The following is a 21,306-nucleotide window of genomic DNA, read 5'->3' on the forward strand; positions in this document are numbered from 1 at the left end:
TATCTCAAGGAAGATCCCCTCAAAATAATGACATTACTTAAGACTCCCTCTGTATAGGCATCTTCTTAGCGGACATCCCCCTTCTTTGTTGCATAACTCAAATAAGTTATTTACGTATTTTCCAACTTAGTATATAAAATAAAAAGTGAATGTGTTTTATTTATTCGGTTATTGGAAAAGCAAAGAAACTAATAGGCCTTTAGGTCTACTTTTAAACAATATAAATCGTGTATATTATACGGTAGAAAATACGGAAATAGCTTATTATAGTTGTATTACAATGAAGAGTTACGTCCGCCAAGAAGACGCCTATACGAGTAGCCTATACCCAATGATATTTTCTAAACTGCGAACGCTCTATACGAGACTCATACAAAAGTTCGATACACCCCAAAGCGTGAAATTCAACAAAAAATTAGTCGTTAGTAGCAATCACAGTTTATATTCAACAAAACCAATAAGACTATTACTCTTGTGAATGATTTAAGACTTGATAGATTTTACTTATTTTTCATTCCTGATTTTGAGTTCATTCATGTCATTCATTTTCTTTGTATATACTCGGTCCTTCACACATCTCCACAAGAAACAAGTCAATTAGTGTGATTTCAGACGAAGAAATAAATCGTGATATGTATCCGTGTAAGAATGTATTACTTTTCAAGGCTCCCCCTCTTCCTCCTGAAGACGAAGGTATTGCCATCCTTCGAGACATTGTTTTGTAAACTGCTAAGGAGAAAAAAGTGTCCACCCGACTGATCCATCAGACAGAGAATTTTCAAATATCAATGCCACTTGCTCATAGAATTGATTTTTTTTATTCCTAGTCGATGTTTGATCAGTACTGCAAACACTTCCTGCTGAAACAGTATGTCATTTTATTCCCTTCTGAAGCAACACTAGCTGTACCTAGAAACTGCTTCAGTCAGCGTCTAAGGGATTGTGCTGTGGTTGAATCTCGTGAAATTAAAACTAGAAACTAGAGTTGAACAACGATCGAGAAAGCAAGACTAACAGCGCCCGGAAAGCCGAAATCCCCGCACGACAATTTTCTTCGTCGCATCGTGGACGTAAAGACTGGTTGTGAGTGTTTCAAAACTTCGAGAGTTGATCACTCCCGAAGTCACGAACTTCAAACAGCCTTGAATCGCCATTGTTGTTCATACCAGACTGAACTTTTATCTACTTTGGCAACTGTTATATATGTATAAACAATCAAGTAGCTTATTTGAAACATCATCTCTACCTTTAAGGGTATAATAATCCGTTCCTCAATCTTTATTTAATTACTAGGCCCTTATTAAAAGTTTAGACATTTTCTTTTCGTGTGTTTGAGGTCAAGTGTACAATCTCAAGTAAAAAAATATTAACGCTTTATTTAACGTTATGTTTTATGTTTTTTAGGAATGCAAATTTATTTGACAATTTATTTTTTTGTATTTATATAACCATGGGTAATATCATATAATAGAACCAGAACATTTTGATAACTAAGATACTGTTCTGTTTTGTCTACTTGTCTGAATTAAACATTTATAATGTTATTTATTTCAGTGATGTATATTATTCAAAGTTACGAAATCTTTCCACGCTGACCAAATGCTGTTTCGAGAATAATGAGCGAGACTCGTAACGCATGAGAATTATGAGACGAGACTCTAAAGACAAATGCAACGAACACAGCGAGCGAGAGCGGCAGTTAGTTTTGTTCATCTCTACTAGAAACTTCCCTGCACAGTCACGAAAATCTGGTTCCCTATAACCATAACACACAATGTCTTCTTTTGTGAAGAAGCCCTTTTAGCTGTTACAATTTTGAAATTATGCTATGATCATTCTCATTAACAGTGGTGAAATTTCCTAAATTGCGTAATGAATTAGGTCATATTCAGTAATTACTAAGGCGCGGATTTTTATGTGCTAAAAAATGTAAATATATTTATTTTTATGTGCTAAATGTACGAAAATATTTGCTAAAAATAAAGAAAATTTTTTTTTTCAAATATGACAAAAATACCTTACTTAGCTTGGAAAAAAAAAATGTTACTAGGTACTCACCAACCACACTTAGTAGTTGGCCGAGAATTGCAGTGAACAACAAAGGTCATCTCCAAATTCTTCATCACAAATGCATGCCGATTATCTCTGAACAACGACTTATACTGTGAAAACGGACGTCAGACGTGCATATTTAAAGAGAGGAATGTCACGAACACAAACACCGTCAATTTCACCTACAGGCACACCCTCCAATACTTGAGCAACTTTACACATTTTTTTATATCCACTGTTTTTCCCAAACACATTCTGGAATTTGTCCCTTAGTACTTGAACTTCTGAACCTGGTAGAGAGTCTAGTTTAATTTCCACGGCACGCACCTCCCTGTTTCAGACAACAGGTTTTTGGATGTTTGGAGTTTTTTTATGGTGTCACACAAAAAGCTTAGATTTGCTAATAGGAAAGCCAAATCGTTTTTAAACAACCATCTTTTATTATATCTTGAAGGATATCGATTGACGAAGCCCGATAACAGGGACTCACAACAAGAGCCTATATATTGCCTTGCGAGAGGCGAGATATTTGTTTAAATTAAATAATGTTCATACCCGAGCTCTTATCTGTTGTGTTTCACAAACAAAGCGTGGAATGATAATCATCTTCAGCAACAATAAACATTCCTAATTATGTGTCCATGTTAATTTATTCTCTAATAATAACATTGATATGCTGCCTAGCAGTTCTCAGAACTTGAGGCGATACTATTACAAAAATGGATCATGGATACACCACAAAGCGCTTAGAAACACAAAGTAACCAAGAATTCTTAAAAAAGATAACGCACTTCTGAGTGATATAATTGGTTTAGTTTTAAAATATTTAAAATTCCTTGTAAAAATTATTTAAGTAAAAAAACTCCAAGATTTATGTGTTTATAATAGATTTCCTGAAAATATGTATTTACATAATTTTTTTGTGAAAATATGTGTTTTTATGTGAAATAAAATTCGGGTTTTAAACTTGAAACTTCATGTTCATGTTTAACTTTGTTAATTATGTTTCATCACACGCAAAAAAATATTTAATTACATAGGAATCCGCTCCTTAATAATTACAAGTCAATTTAGCCGGAAATATTTTACATGGACTGGACTATAATTGAACTGAATTTTTTGTGTTGCTCTAATGGTTGTAGCAGAAAGCTCTTTGATGTAATTGAGAATGGAAATTTTATTATATAATATAATTATTTGTACACTATAATTTGTAGGTATTTTGCAATTTCATACAATGCTGGGTAAAGAACCCGCATTTCACTGAATATGTAACCAGAAATGCGACTGTTAGTGCCATAGAAGTATATCGTCGTTGTACCTCCAATAACTCCTATGTGACATATTTATCGATTTTCACATTTTTGCTCTTTTAAATAACTTAAATAGTGATGCAGCAAATAAAAAATCTCCTATATGTAATTATATTTCTTCGTGTCGAAATTATAAGAATTCACAGTCACCTATGTACGGCTGCCATAGGATGAATAAATGTTTTTTTCTTCCTACTGAAAACTTTTATATTTTGCACATAGGAGTATATTGAATTCACCATATTCGAGGCCTCGTTGTAGTTCTTTGCATACAGTTTCACTATCACGTAGTCCCATTATCACGTAGTGTTTGCAACTCTGCAAATATCTTATCATTGTATTCCCTTCTTCAATCTACATTTATTTCGTTGTCTCTCGTCTTTTGTCTCGTTCGTCTTAACCTCGTTTCGAGTTGACGGACGTGCTTACTCGCGCCTCGCTTGCCAAATTTGATTATAATCGGTCTAGCGTTGTAATGTCATTATGGGTCATACGTATCGTCCCATATAAACAGAGTTGCACGGAAAGCCTTCTTCCTCGTCACCTAGCAACTGTGCAGCTTCCTCTCCAACAGACTTATTTTGTTTTATGCCGTTGCCTACGCAATATATAAGGCTTTGCATGTGACAGTTTCAAAATGCTAAAATGGCATAGCGAACCAAATCCATAATTAGATTCTGCATTACGTGTCTGTTAATTAACGCAATATTTAGCGTTCGTTTTATTTTTAATTTCTTACTCGGTTAAGAGGTTAGGTAAAGCTTACAGCAATAAAATTTTGGAAATATTAAACATTTTTTCCTCCATTACTGTATCTTGTACAATAATGAAAATTAGTATGTGTAAAAACGCTGTCCTTCTGCTAGGCCTATATGAAAAAATAATTTTACGATTAAAAAAATATTTATATATTTTAATTCAAAATTCAAAATAGTGGCAGTTCACTGTGCAGTGATCAAACGTTTCCCTCATAAGCCAAAAACTATTCAACATTCTGCGATGAATTTTTTTGTGTGTATTTATACATATCATATCTACAATATGATGCAAAATCACTTCTCTACTTTTGATAGATTGTCTGATAAAAAATAAGTTCATTAAAAATCGTCAAATATCAGTATTCTCTTCTAACACAAAACAAAAAAAGTATTATTTATTAAGGAATGTAGTTGAATGAGCATGATATTGTAAACATGAGTTTCAGCAATAAAATAAAAGAGAGACAACATGAAAAAGTTAACAAGTCTGAGTTATGAGAGAAACGCTTCATCACTGCACAGTGAACTGCCACCATTTTGAATTTGAAAAGAAAAAGAATATAAATAATGTTTTTTTAATCGCAAAAATATTTTTTCTCATATAGCGGGACAGTGTTTTACACATACCAATTTTCATTATTGTACAAGATACAGTAATGGAGGAAAAAAATGTTGAATATTTGCTGTAAGCTGTACCTAACCCCTTAACATCCCCCTCTATACGGCTAAAACACCACTGCGAGTAGAGAAGGCATTCATTTGATCGTAAACTAGACATCTCAGAAATTTGGGTCTACTGGTCATGGGATTGGCATGCCGTATGTCCATCTCTGAGACATCGGAGAAACACCAGTCCCTTGAATGGAAGATAAAATTCTTCCATTATCCTCGTTAGGCAGTCCAATGTCGGATCGTTTTGTTGAGAAGTAGACAATCAATCCACGTAGCCATTACGGAGGACAATATTTAGCGTTGTACCATGCAAATATCGCAAAATATTTTAAGTGATGACTGAATCCTATACATTCAAAATCCCCTATATCCACTTTCACAAATTGAAGGATTTTGACAGTAACTGGTGGCAAATAGATGAAATTTCCAACGTAACAATGACTTTTAACGAACCTCTTGCTTTAATTTTAGTTACTATTTGAATTCAAACTATATTAATCATTAGAATTGATTCTTAGCAAAAATATATGTGGGACTAACTCAATTTTGTGAACAAATGATCTTTAGGCGGTTAGCACTATGTCAACAATAAATCTCGTAAGGCCTACTCGTAAAAATTTCATTTCCCAAATGCTTTCATAAAAATAGACGTATTTTATTGTGATGTAAATTCAGAAGTAATCGTTGGTCCTAAACATATGTCTAGGTAAGATGAGTTGGAAGTAATAATAATAATAATAATAATAATAATAATAATAATAATAATAACAATAATAATAATAATAATAATAATAATAATATGTATTTATTTTGCTAATAATTGTAACATAAAATATACTATAAACATATACAACTCTAGCTCGCCTCTGAAAGAGTAGAACTCGCGCTCAGGGTCGGATTCCTGAATTGAAATTAAGAAGTATATAATACAAATTGTCTACTGCACTATAATAATAATAGAAATTTAAATTTACCATTTTACATTATTTATAAAATCCATACATAACTTTTCAAATTTAATACTAGAACTATTAGAATTGACAGGATTAGGATATTTATAAAAAAATTGTTTATATATTCTTGGGCCTAAATTACTACAATGATTATATACTGTATCAGTAATAAATCTCCAAGTAGCAAATTACATTATTTATTTATTCAGTCATTTCTTGTCATTGTTGTAAGACTCCCTTCAACTTAAACATATGTATGTTATTTACTTCCATCTGCCTATTGCACAATATGCTCTGTCTCTGTGGCAGCCTGTTAATACAGGGAGCTGTTATCTTTTATATATATATATATATATATATATATATATATATATATATATATATACTGTATATATTTATTTGTTATTTTGTTTTTTTGTTTTTGTTTCTGTAAGTCTTATCTTTCTGTAGAATTTATGTACAATATTGCGCAAGCTTATCGCAATTTGCACACACACAATTTTTCATTTGAGTATTTTTTCGGCAATTACTTATTTTCCAGCTTAAACCCTGACTGTACTGTACCTATTATTCATCTCTAGCTCACTCTTAAACATATCGGGTGTTATTCATAGACATTTCGCTAACCCGCGCTACGAGCATGCTAAACTAGCCCCGGCTATCGACTGATTACTTGTGCAGGATTCATATCATATTATATTGCTAACACTGGTGTATGAGTACGAGAAACGTTACTTCGCTGATCATCCACCGGTAGCCAGCGCGAAGAAGAATCTCTGAATATGGCCCATGGCGGCTATGTAGCACTGTACGCAACAATGCAGACGTGGTGTTCCGCAGTAAAATCCTTCTCAGTTTTACTGGAATAATTTCCAGATTAAAATAAGTTTTCCGCGCGACCAGAGCTCATTTGTGTTAGAGGCATGCTACTATTGTAAATTTTATCAGCAATGAGCGTATTCCGAATCTCAGCGCTGAGCAATCTGATGGAATCACGGTGTTCCGAATTTCACCGATGGAGTCCTTGATGCTCCACCGGTGTCGCACCGGTGCCATCAACTTGCAGAGGTGGTGGCAGTCTCCATCAGCCGCCATCAGTGAATCTGATTGGTTCTTGTATAGGGCGGGAATTAGCAGACGAATGACATCGTACACTGTTGTGTCATGGCGGTGTGTTCTGCTTTAGTTCTGTTGTATTGTTTGTAATGAGTACAACGTAAAACAATATGTTAATGGCTTATGAACGAACATGTCAACGGACCAGATATTACTACCGGTTCAAGAAATAAATTGTTTATGCTCTCTTTTCTTTGAACGAGATGGCAGTACGGAAATTTCGCAAAATTTTGCTAGCGTAGCACAGACAACAACTTATACGGTCGCCATTACAGCCATCGATCCTTCCACCAGTTCTGTTCCTATTTCGCTGCAACGTGACGTCATTGTTGTCCACCGGTCCGGTGAGATTCGGAATACGCTGAATGTAATGTGTTAAAATATGGCTACATTCAACATTGTCGGATAAATTGACGAGTAAATATTGAATGTAGGACAGGGTGAACAGTATCATATAGTATTTCTCACGTGATTAATCTTTGAGATATTTAAAATGGAAAAGTTAAATATAATTTTACTTTGTTTCGAGAAAACAAAATTTGTAGTAAAAGAGAGTAAAATTTGATTTCATACGCGAGTGGAAAGTTTAGCGCCCAAGGCGAAACCGAAGGTGTGAATATCTATGAGCACATAAAATCTGTTTTCACTAGTATGCTATACATTATTTTAGCCATTACTGTTACTTAAATTTCATTAATAAAGCATCTAAATGTAATTTCAAGTTTTACGCCTTTTCTTTGTAATGTGTTGTTTGTGAAGAAATTATGAATGTATGGATTTTATTGTGGCTAATGTGTTGGTTGTCACGGAGAGAGTGGTTTACAAAAAATAATTCATTGCTAGAAATTAAAAACTGTATCTACTATTGTTACAAAAGTGAAGACTTAGTTCACTGTTTCCGGTAACAAAAGCGAATGTTTGTATTCATTAAAATATAAAATACGAATAAAACTCAAAACACGGCTTTTTTAAAACGTCAGACATACCTTCACTGAAACATAAAATACAACTTATTGTCAGACAAAATGTAACTGAAACTTGTTAATGTTGAAACTATTTTACAAATCTGAATTTTTACAGGAGTACAGCATTTAAAGAAAGTAATTCTTTGTGGTATTAGTATTTTTTTTTCTATGATCGACAGCATCACAATCCAAATTTTCCGCAACTTGCAGACATAACCCAAAGATAAAAACAAGTTTTTTAATTGGTATTTACAATGAGGCGCATTTCTTATGATGTGTGTGATCTGATTTCGACTTAATACCTTTGACTCTTTGCGCGGTCACCAAGGGATTGTCTCTTTAAAAATGCCATCAGCTTTTCGCACTTACTAATATCAATATTATCGTTAATCAGAAGAGTTGATTCGATCATAGAGTGTTCAGACCAAATGTCTCAATTCGAGTGGAGAATATGTTGAACATAGCTCAACAGTTGCTGTATCTCTTCCAGTAAATCTTTCCATGAAAATGTGTTTTATTTCTGTAAACGGCCGCAGGGAAACTTACTCTCTGGGAGGGCCCTCTTAATTGCGGCTAAAATTTGTATAAGCACTTGTTTTACATTAATAACATGGTGGAAGAAAAACAATTAAATGTTTATATGCCCCTATGAGAATGTTTGCCTATCAGTACTGACTATGGATGTACTGCCTTTCCTGATTATTGAAAGTAAATCAGAGTGAGACATTGTTTTGTTATTCAATTTGTTACTCTCTAGATAATTGTTGTGATGAACTTTATTAATTGAAGCAAAATATAAGTTTTTTTTATTTGTCCATTTTGCAATACTTTTGTTATTTCATAATTTCACGAGTAAATATTTTTATATATACCCTTTCTTTCTACGATGCTCTAACTTAACATTAGTAATAATAATATCATTATCTACAGTAAAATGAGAAACAAGAAAGAAGTAATATGTTACGTAGATGCATCTGATCTCAACTCAAATATTTTCAGGCGTTTCCCGTAATACTAACAACTGAGGCAAATTTATTTCTGCCTAACAACAGTAGTTCTAATTCATTATGAACTAATTTGCATTAGTCTGCGTTTATTATCTCCCTACAATCTTGATGTATTGGACTATTTAGGTTTTAGATGTTGAATTAAAGAATGATGTGCCTATCGGAGAGTATAGTTTTAACTTTAAAAGTGACATAAGTTACATTTTAATTTGCAACTCATTTTAACGAAAACTCTGATAAACATGATTAATAGAATCTATTACATAATATTATGTAATTTTATTGCTTGTTTGTTTCTGCTTGCAGGATTTCATATTAAAGGAATTGCGTACCATATTTAATGTCCAGTAAACATTATAAAATAAGCCTCGGACTGATTTTCTGGCACGACCACAGCAAAGAAATAAGGTTATGAGATTTGGTACTTGGAATGTTACAAGTCTATACAGGGTGTATCTAAATTGGTGTCAAATATTTCGGGGATGTGTTCGTAACACAAAAACATTACAAAAGGTTCATATGAACATTGGTCTCAATTTTTTCATTTTATTGGGTTATTTTACGACGCTGTATCAACATCTAGGTTATTTAGCGTCTGAATGATATGAAGGTGATAATGCCGGTGAAATGAGTCCGGGGTCCAGCACCGAAAGTTACCCAGCATTTGCTCGTATTGGGTTGAGGGAAAACCCCGGAAAAAAACCTCAACCAGGTAACTTGCCCCGACCGGGATTCGAACCCGGGCCACCTGGTTTCGCGGCCAAACGCGCTGCATTGATCTCAAAATAATTTATTTCAGAGTTACAAGATAAAATTTAATGTTACAAAAATTGATCGAAATGGCTTCCTCCTGATTCGATGTATCCCCTAAACCTGCGTTACATGCTCTGGCGTACTCTGTTGAAAATATTTCGCGAAATTCAGTTTGGATACGCTCTCAGAATATCAACATGAAGTACAGGGGTCGCATAAACCAGGGACTTTAAATGTCCCCAGACGAAGAAATCCATTGGATTCAAATCAGGCGATCGAGCACGCCCTGCAATGAAACCCCTTCAACCAATACATCTTTGGGGAAATCGATCATTAAAAAATTACGAATTGTCAGACTGAAATGAGCTGGAGCAGCATCGTGTTAAACACATTCGTTGGATGACGTCCAGAAGCACATCATCAATTAAATGATGCAAAACATTTTTTTTCTATTCACTCACAGAATACATTTTCTTCTGATTTCATTGCTTTACAAAATACAAACAAACAAAAAATCATCAAACAATCAGCGGTCAATGAAGGAACAAATCCTTTAATAACTCCCTAACGAATGGTTTTCAGACCCATGTTCTTATTAACTTTTTTTTTTAACTGTTTCGATGTTAGGAACACGTCCCCGAAATATTATTTGACACCAATTTAGATTGTAGAACAGGAGGGGTAACATTAGTAGCAAAAGAACTAGCTAGATATTGAATAGACTTTGTGGGAGTACAGGAGGTTAGATTAGATGGGAACGGCATATCACAAATAGGAGATTACTTGTTTTTTTTAGTATGTTATTTTACGACTCTTTATCAACATCTTTGGTTATTTAGCGTCTCAATGAGATGAAGGTGATAATGCCGGTGAAATGAGTCCGGGGTCCAGCACCGAAAGTTACCCAGCATTTGCTCATATTGGGTTGAGGGAAAACCCCGGAAAAAACCTCAGCCAGATAACGATTACTTGTTGTATTATTTGGAAGGAAAGAATAATCACCAGTTAGGAACAGGATTCTTTATCCATAAAAAATAAAATCAGCAGTGAAAAAGGTCGAATTTATCAGTGACAGGTTATCGTATTTAGTACTTAAGAATAGATGGTGTGATATCGTAGTTATAAATGCTCTCGCCCTACAGAAGAGAAACATGACCATGTAAAAGATAGCTTCTATAAGGAATTGGAACACACTTTTGATCAGTTATCTAGATATCACATGAAAATTCGATTGGGGGATTTCAATGCTAAAGTACCAAGTGACATGGATTTACCCCAGAGCTTTGATCGCAGCAGCACATCTGTTTGGTATTGAATCCGTAAGATTTTGGAATTGCTAAAGTGGAAGAAGTGACCATTCTTCCAATAAGGCAGCAAAGAACTGATCTTTATTTGAGTAACTTCTACGACGAACACGTCGATCCAATTTATCCCAGAGATTTTCAGTAGGATTAAGATCCGGACTCTGGCTTGGCCGATTCAAAAGTTTCATTTTTTTTATCTGCAAAGAATTTTTTTAATGGCTGGAAGTTGTCTTGCTGAAAAATCCAAGTACGTGGCATATACTTCTTCCCATGTGGAACCATATCCTTTTCTAGAATGTCACTATGCAATTAACTATCCATTTCCCTTATATTTGTACTAGAGGACCAACTCTACTTCTAGAAAAACATCCCCATACCATGGTGTTACTACCACCGTGGTTAATGTTCGGTACGTGGTATTTTTTTATGTCTCTTTGGTTTTTTGGCCGACGTACATAGTGCACACCATCAGAAGAAAATAAATTAAATTTACTCTCATCACTGCATAACACCTTATACCATGATCCATGTTTGACACACTTTTTCAAACTCTAACCTGGCCTTCCTATTTTTTTGGATTTGTGAATGGTTTTAATGATGGTCGTACACCATTTAAATAATCAGCTACTTACTAGGCGACGTTTCGCAGTAGAGACATGTAGGTTCAGTCCATGCTGCTGTTCTAGATCATCCCTAATTTTTGGAGTCGATTTTTGTGGATCAGCAACAGACTGATTACAAATCATTACTATTGTTTTTCGAGGACGACCAGACCTTGGCTTATTGTCTACTGACCCTTCTTGTTTTTGCCGTCGACTGCATACACTTATGGGTTGTCATATACCAAAATATTAAGCAACGCTAGACTGCGATTTTCCCTTCTTCAAAGCGTTTAAAACAACTTATTTCACATCCACAGAGTATTTCTTTTGTTTTGCATGCTTTTAATGGTCTGTACAATTAAACAAGCACTGTCTAAATACCTAAACACCAATATTTAATGTATACCATGCCACCAAATCAAACCATAAAATACTTATGACCTAATGGAATATACATTTACAGGATGATCCGTTTGGGTGTGGATAAAATAAAAACACCGTAAAACATTTACTACTCAACTTTATTTGTTAAAACTTTGTGAATACAATACCGAAAGATGGGAGATTCCTCAGAGCTCAACATGAACTCCATTGAGCACCCTGCACAACTCATAACAGTGATGCAATTCAGCCCATGTCCGTTGTTGAAAAGTTTGAGTAATTTTTACTCTCAGATCATCAATGTTCCTGGGTTTCTGTGAATAGACAATGTCTTTAACACAACCCCACACGAATATGTCAGGAGGGGTTAGATCTGGGGAGCTTGGGGGCCAAGTCAAGAGATAGCTGCTTCTCGTACTGGGTTTCGCCTGCGACCTCCTGCATTTTTTCTTAATACCGAACCTGTTTCTACAAATGTTCGATACCACAACATTATGGAATCGTATTTAAGTACATTACACACACCATACTCACGTCGAATTCCCTTTGAACTCTTCTAACACTTTAAAATTAAAATACCAAAGAACACATTGTGCCCGCTGTTGATTTGTACTAATCATTTTAATCATCTACGATTTTCATTTGTCCTTTCAGATTATGCATTGTTAATTGTCATATATGGAAACTCCCGTCTTTTAGTCATAATATAACCAGCAAGAAATTTTTCCTACTATCACAATAGCTTTATAACAACAAATTAAAATTATCCATACTCAAACGAATCAGACTGTATATAGTTATCCTATGCACTTGCCTTTTCCTACATGCATAACCACAGCAACGTGACGCTACTCATAGAATGACACAGCTGTGCACTTTGCGTTGTTGTAACTGCATGCAAACAGTACTGATAACTTAAAGGAACATAAAACCTCTAACTACAAAATACTTTTGAGCGGTGCTGTAAAATATATAAGTTATAAAGAAGAGAAAGAGAACTCCAGGAATAAATATATGAAGAATAGAGATATGATGCTAGATATATAATACGGAGTAAATATGCTTTGAGGAGGTTCAGTAATTGGAAATTTAATACTGGATCGTAAAGTACAGACCGATTATTTAGTCCTGACAGCTCAGCGACGCGAAAGAGGGGAATTAATAGGAGTAGTGGAGAGAGTTCCGGACTAGAGGCGAGCGGTCGGTAAAGGAATGCAGTACAGATTAACTGTATTAGAAACACAACGCTATACCGCATGCGTGACATTCGATCGCTCTGACTGCAGGCGACAGACTAACCTAGCGTAACTTAGTGCACTCGCCTGACCCAGGCGCACATTGCCGGCGACTGTCAGCACTAAATTATCGTACTATATGTGTAGAATGGAAAGTGAAAAATTAGAGGATTAGAAGATAATGAAATTAAAGACTGGAAAAGCGAGAAACTAAACGAAGACGCAAAATATGAAGGGAAAAGAAAGGGTTGTATAATAGTACATTATGCAACGAGCCTATAATGATAGTAATTAAGAAGCGAGTATGGATTTTTATGAAACGAGTGCAAGCGAGTTTCATAATTTTCATACGAGCTTCTTAATTACCATTATAGGCGAGTTTCATACGACTTTTTATGCTCGACCATATTTCTAACTTGAAATTATTCAGATGTATACATTTTATTTGTATCCGACAAGATCGGAAGTGACCTTGTTCTAGATCGTGAATTGTGAGATGTGCGCAGACGCGAAAGTATTGATTTTTTCCGAGGAACAATAATGTCATTGACCTTGATGTAATCCCGTTAAACTTGATATAACCTTGATTATTGAATTCGACATTGAAAAACGAGATGACAAATTGATTTTATTTGAATATTATTTACAATTAACGCTAATTATTATAGTAACAGAACATAACCTTCTGCGACAGTGTTGGATTTCCAGCCTCCGTGACTTTTCGCTAATTCTCTTTCGATTGCATATCAGAGAATAATCGATACTTGCGGTTTTATAACGGTACAAAGCTGACTTGTCATTGGCTGAACACCTGTAAGCTGAGTTGTCATTGGCTGAACACCTGTACTTTAATGAGTAGGTGTACTTTAATGACATGCATTAAAGGACTACTACCAGGTGTATAATTACTACATTTCGGTATGGTCGAGCATAAAAGAAGAAAAATGATGATGAAGGTGCAGAAAGAATTGGAAAGAATATACGAAGGAATATCTGATGAAAAAAATGAAAGTGAGGAAAACAATGGAGAAAAATGGAAAGGAAAGGCTTTTGAGATAAATTGCTTTAATCATTATTAAACATTATAGAAATGCGTTTGCACGTTACGCCACTTTAGCAGAAAATGTTTGATGAAGCGCCGGGATGGGAAGTCGATCACGGGGATACGGCCATATTGATTTATTACGAGATAAATTTACAGCAGACGACTTGCACAGGGCAATAATTCTGGAAAACGAGACAGAGTTTAAATGAGAAAATGTTTATCCACGCCAGCGATTAAAATATCCCGACATTTGATTTACGGAGGCGTCTCCCAGACAATGCGGGGATATTAGCGGCAATAAAATGGGCACTGTGTGTATACTTACAGGCTTAAACGTTAAAGTTATAAGTTCACATAACCTGGTACTTATTACGCGAGCTTGAGAATAACACACGTTGAAATTGTTCTACCTTCATTCAATACAATCATAGTAAACCTCGTTAATGGATTCACTGGTAATGAATGTACGCCTGGGAACAGGTTTCGCTTAGCATAGCGCCGTTCGAATTGCGACATGGGCAAGTAACAAGCCTTTTAGCGGAAATTGAGTGCATCAACTTTCGGAAATAAGATCTTCCTAATTACAAATTAAATTACACATCATTGATCATATCGATGACCTATATATTATTAAAAAGTCCTTGAAAATGAGGCATTTATTATCTAAAGGTTCTTAAAAATGCACTAAAAACTAAAAACAAGAGACATAAAATATACTTTATATTATGAATTTGTTATAGTAGGCAAATATATTTTGTAATGTATTTAGAGTAGTGCTTAATACTTGTAAATTGGATTCTAGTAAAAATGTTGAGGTATACTATATAAATTTATTTTCTTTAGTTTATTTATTATTGACGTCAGCTTGTTAACAGAGAATGTCACCATATTACTCGAACATCAAGCGCATACACTTTCCAGGTTAAATTGTTTAGCTTTCAGAGATTCAATTAACTACAAGACGTTATGAGTTTTCTTCTTTCTTTCAGATCAGTAAAGGGTGGATTCTGGGCCCCGAGCTGTGCGACATGTGGACCTCCAGTGACGTCCTCTGTTGCACAGCTTCAATACTCCATCTTGTTGCTATCGCCGTAGACAGGTGAGTCAAATTTTCAACCTCATTTTTGGAATAATTTTATTTCCAATATCTCTCTTCTATGAAAATTTCTTATTCTACTAATTACTTTTTTGCGTTCTTTGCAAGAGCAAGTACTGCTATCTCTTCTATTTTTGCTTCCGTGGATCTGTCGTTACTCAATAACTGTATTATTACGATGGCTATATATCTGTTTTCTACGTCAATATATATAGGCCTAGACAGGGCTTTCATTTCAAAACTTCCCAGTTTAAATAACTAATTATTTAAATTGAATGAAAATTAAACAAAAAGCACCCAATTTAGATATTGAGGGGGATGTCTGAAACCAGGCTTAATTGCATTTTAAGTTTCACCCCCATCTCAGCCATCCCTATATTTTTATACTTAAATATGAAAGAGCATTCAATTGTTTATACACCTCACTCATTTATGTCACATTTTATGCCTGGCAACCTGACAAGAAACAGTTTATTTTGCACTAAATCAATTGTTCAAAATGTGCTCGATCGTTGGTTAAACAGTAATACAGTCTATTTTGGAACCCCTCGCGAACGTTTTGGTGTATTTCTTTACTAATGCGATTACATTCTTTGGTTATTCTATTTTTCATATCTTGAATATTCTCAGGCGGAGGAGTATAAACAACTGATTTCAAATGAACTCAGAGGAAGAAGTCAAGCGGCGTCAGGTCTGGAGATCTCGCCGGCCATTCTACAGCACCTCTCCTACCAATCCATTTTCCTGGAAATCTTCTATCCAACCATTGTTGCACAGTTACTGCATAGTGTGGGGGAGCTCTATGCTGTTGAAAATGCAAATTTTGTTGTCCAACACCAGGTTTCTTTCATTGACTTGGATAACCTAGATGTTGATACAGCGTCGTAAAATAATCCATTAAAATAAAATAAAATTCATTGACTTGGTTCTCTAGTGACTGTGTGATAAGTGGATCCATTACATTTTCTAATACGTTCAGATACAATTCTCCAGTCAGGTTTTCTTCAATGAAAATCGGTCCAACAATATCATCTCCAAAAATTTCAGTCTGCATATTGATCTTCTGAGGAAACTGGATATTATCTTCACGAAACACATGAGGATTTTTAATGTCCCAGTACCTACAATTGTGTCTGTTGACAAACCCATTTAAGAAAAAAGTCGCTTTATCACTAAAGCAAATATTTTGTTTCAAATTTGGATCGTCTTCAATTCTCTGAGACATCTGTTCACAAAATTCTACTCCTTTTTTCAAAATCGTCTTCGCTGAGCTGTTGGTGGCTCTGTATTTTGTAGAGGAAAAAATTTGTTCATTTTCAGCACTTAATGTGTGGAACCAACCAAAATGTTTATTACAGCAACTACTTTTGGAATGGAAGTGGTGGGTTCATTAATGAAATGACCTAGTATTTCAATCTGCGATGTTTCATCGAATTTTCTAGGTTGGTCATTTCCTTTATTGCACACAGAACCAGTTTCTTCAAATTTCCGTATTAGATCTATGACTTACGTTTTTATCAGAATGCCTCTCGTTGAAAGCTCTAGCAGTTATACGAGCACAACGGTTTTCAGCTCCGTAAATAAATATGATTTCTATTCTCTCTTGAAGGGTATACACCATTTTACAATAATTTAATACACGAACACAACTATTACAAGAAATGAGCCGTTCAGAGCAGAAGTGGTCTAAGTCAGAAATGGGTAATGAGGGTTAAAGTAAACATCTGTAAAATACAGCGCTAAGTAGCAATAAATATTGAATTTATTTAAACTATTAGTAGCCAGTTGATAGCACGAAGGACAATTAAGTGCTACTTTGCGCTGTATTTTACAGAATTTTTACTTTAAATCTCATTACCCAATTTTCACTTACACCACTTTTGCTCTGAGCGGATCAAATTTTCAATGGTATTATTTGTAGCTTCAGCTCTAATCAACAATAATAATAATCGAGGTTGCCAGGCAACGATATAAAACAAAAGATGTGAAATCAATGACTGAGACGTGTTAACAATTGAATGCTTTTTCATATTTCAGTATAAAATATAGGGATGTCATTTTAAATTTCAAAGTGGGCGAGGCTAGGGGTTGGTGGGTGAAATCTAAAATGCAATTAAGCCTGGTTTCAGACTTCCCCATCAATATATAAACTGACGTGTTTTTTGTTTAAATCGATTTCAATTTAAATAATCAGTTATTTAGACTGGGAAGTTTTGAAATTAAAGTTCTGTACATATATATATATATATATATATATATATGACATTTCAAAAAAAGAAGTTTATTGTTCGTTTCTTGCTTCCTTTTCGAGATAAAAATTGTTTATATGGTACCCCCCCCCCCTTTTCTATTCGTTAGTGTGTGATTGTTACAAATATATGTACAGATTTATTATTTCTTAAACTTAAGCTCCTAGTTCACATTTAAATTTGGCTCATCTATCTTACTGTAATCATTACTATTCTTATATGTGTGTTATTCTGTGTTTTTGGCAACCCAGGATGCCTGGGCAGACTATTTCTTGAAATAAATTATATATACCTTGTTTGGGGAAAGCAATTGACTGAATTCCCAATATGCGCTGTCAATTTAAGAGAACAGCATATTATGATAATAAATTATTAAAGAATTTTAATTTATACCTTTAAATGTGCAGAAATTTGATCTGAAGAAATGTAACATTGTATAATTCCTTTACAGAACGAGAAATTACATATTATGTTCGGATCAAATTTCTACACATATAAAGGACAAAACAGAAATTCTTTCAATCATTTGTTATAATAATACAATCCTCTCTTAAATTTTCTGAGAATATTGGGAATTAATTCAACGGCTTTCCCAAAACACGCTATGAAATATTTCATATAAAACAACTTTTATCTCGAAAAGGAAGCAAAAACGCGCAAAATTGTATGAAACATTTTGTTCGAAATATCTCAAAGAATAACGGGCTGAAATTAATGACATTACTTATAGTTCACTCTGTATACATACATACATTTATACATACACACACGCACGCACGCACACACACACTGTATACACATAAAATACATATCCATATATCCATACATAATGACCTCTTACGTAGTACGAAAGCTTGTATGTACACATACGTTTCCTGTTCATTTTCGTCTGATACATAGACTTCCGTGAAGGAAGTCGATATTCGGGGATCCCCCGACATTGAAGAACTGTAGCGTTGTTCTGTTCTGATCCATAATGCATTGTAGTGTTGCAGCTTGACATCTGACAGTGTTGAAGCTGTTATAATAATTTGTAGCGTCGCAACTCAATAAACATAATCGTCCTATGTGCGTTTGCAAATAAGGTTCATTCTAGCATTGCCCTGCACATCAAAGTGGACTTTGAGGGCAGTGGAATTAGAGTACTGTAGCCCGTGGCAGCGCAGCATTGTCTGTGTCTAATTGCTGAGTGACACTACATGATGGCGTGCGACCTGTCATTGTTCCGTCAGGGACTCAGACCCCTTAAATTCACTTGTCGCATGATAATACAGTGATGAGATTTGCTGGGAATAATTATGACGAAACGTCACATTTTCTAGAAGAATTTGTGACGTGAATTATTTTGCATTTATTTCAGTATTTCATTAAAATATTACCAGAAACAGTTATTACTGTCAACATGTTACCTTTACAGATCGTTCATTAAAACTTAAGCTCTCACTTTTGGTTTCGCAGTGGCACATATTACATTGCAAATGTAGGAGGAAGAAATGTGTCAATCGTGTCTCAATAGTTAGTTGATTACTACTTAACGACGCTGTATCAACTACTAGATTATTTAGCGTCGATAGGATTTGTGATAGCGAGATGATATTTGGTGAGATGATATTTGGTGAGATGAGGATTCGTCATAGATTACTTGACATAAGCCTTAAGATTGGGAAGAACTCTGAAAATACGCAAACCATGTGAGCTGTTCAGCGCAGAAGTGGTGTAAGTCGAGAATGGGTAATGAGGGTTAAAGTAAACATTCTGTAAAATACAGCGCGAAGTAGCAATTAATATTCACTTTATTTAAACTATTAGTAATCAGTGGATAGCAAGAACGACATATTAATTGCTACTTTGCGCTGTATTTTACAGAATTTTTACTTTAAACGTCATTATCAAATTTTGACTTATACTACTTTTGCTCTGAACGGCTCATGTAATAAACCCAAGCGGGAACCGAACCCACAAGCGCCTCAGCAGCCTGAGCTACGAAATAGCTGTGTCTTCGTAGCGAACCAATTATCATATTGTATTCGCATTTTAAAGACAACGGTCAGTTTTAACTAGAGATTCAGAGTGGATAAGAAGTGTTCCAGCGAAAACAAAAGCAGTGAAATTAAATATTTTTAAGTATTTCATAGTCATGTGAGGGAAATAATTATAAAGTAAGAAAATAATTTCAGAATAGAGCAGCATGTTTTCGAGTATTTTAATCAAACTCTGCGCCTACTGAGGTAGTGTTATCTATGGCAAGCCAGCTAATTCCAGCTTTGGTCTTCTGCGCAAGTTGTAGCTCAAGTCTAACCGAACGATATGATATGATATGATATGATATGATATGATATGATATGATATGATATGATATGATATGATATGATATGATATGATATGATATGATATGATATGATATGATATGATATATTTATTCCACCAGCTTATGATATGATATATGATATGATATGATACGATACGATACGATACGATACGATACGATACGATACGATACGATACGATACGATACGATATGATATGATATGATATGATATGATATGATATGATATGATATGATATGATATGATATGATATACTTATTCCACCAGCTTACATCGGTCGTGATGGCCCTTCACATTTCTGCATACAGTGCCATTACTCCCTTGGATTTCTGCTTACGCTTTTTTAAATATCCGGCTATTACATAGACTATAAATGACCCTGATCACTTTTCCATCACGACTCTCACCTCTGTTTCCCTCCCTTCTTTTTCTATTTATCCTTCCCTTTTCTAGTTATCTATATTATTCTAACTATTCTCATTTAACTAAACAATCATTTCTCTCAATCTCTTATTAATTGTTCTCACGTTGTTTATATTAGTTGAACTCTTCTGAAGTTGTTAGCTTATTTATTCACTTGAATCACTAACGTTCACTGACCACTTATTCCCATTAATCTAATCTTTATATTTTCAGACGAAGTAGTTTCTACAGTTTCATTACATTTTCATTCCCACTTTCTTTATTATATTTGTATCATTACTTATTATCACTCCCTGGTTATTACTTCTATCTTATAATTTTGCATTATATACTTTTAAACATGTAGTAATCCTAATATGCGTAAATGTTTCTTTTTCATTAGATCATATATTGAATGCAGAGAAAGCTCGTATTGTTAAAATATTTTCATTGACATGAAGTGTCCCCTTCTGAATATTCATGACATAGTCGCCCTGGGTGGCGAAGTTCGAATACGATGGCTTTCTATGCCCGAGGTTGCGGGTTCCATTCCGGCCCAGGTCGATGGCATTTAAGTGTTACAGACTCATGTCACTAGATTTAGTCGCATATAAAATAACTCCTGCGGCACAAAATTCCGGCGCACCGGCGACGCTGATATAACCTGCGAGCGTCGTTAAATCAACTATAATTGTTTTTTCATAAAATAGTTTATATCTTAATTTTCCAGCTTCTGGTGCATTGTAAAATGTTGTAGTAGCAAAGAAAAACAAGAGTTGATATCGGAAATGGAACTAGGCGTACTGTAATATAATGCAATAATAAATCAACAAGTATAATAAAATAAATATGTTTACTTATTAGTAAGTGGGATGTGTACCCCTTGAGACAACCCCGAGTACTCCTGGGGGTCCGTACCATAGTTTGAATACCTCTGCTCTACCAAAAGATGATGCTTGCCGATTGCAGGAGACTTGCTCCGCGTGTTATATTTAAGTAGGTGAACATTGACATTTTACTAAATCGACGGAGCAATGTATCTCCTGTAATAGCAGCAGAAATGAACTACATAGCAA

The 21,306-nt window shown here is 34.7% G+C and overlaps 1 protein-coding gene across 1 annotated transcript in view; it reads left to right on the forward strand.

Moving 5' to 3' along the window:
• LOC138696640 (5-hydroxytryptamine receptor-like) overlaps positions 1-21,306 on the forward strand; it is a 1,489,006-nt gene that overhangs the window by 1,464,118 nt on the left and 3,582 nt on the right. The window contains exon 8 of the mRNA XM_069821850.1: positions 15,146-15,255. Coding sequence (XP_069677951.1) covers positions 15,146-15,255 — 110 coding nt within the window. The remainder of the gene's footprint in view (positions 1-15,145; positions 15,256-21,306) is intronic.

This window comes from Periplaneta americana, chromosome 1 (genome assembly GCF_040183065.1).
Source record: "Periplaneta americana isolate PAMFEO1 chromosome 1, P.americana_PAMFEO1_priV1, whole genome shotgun sequence".
Classification (NCBI taxonomy): domain Eukaryota; kingdom Metazoa; phylum Arthropoda; class Insecta; order Blattodea; family Blattidae; genus Periplaneta; species Periplaneta americana.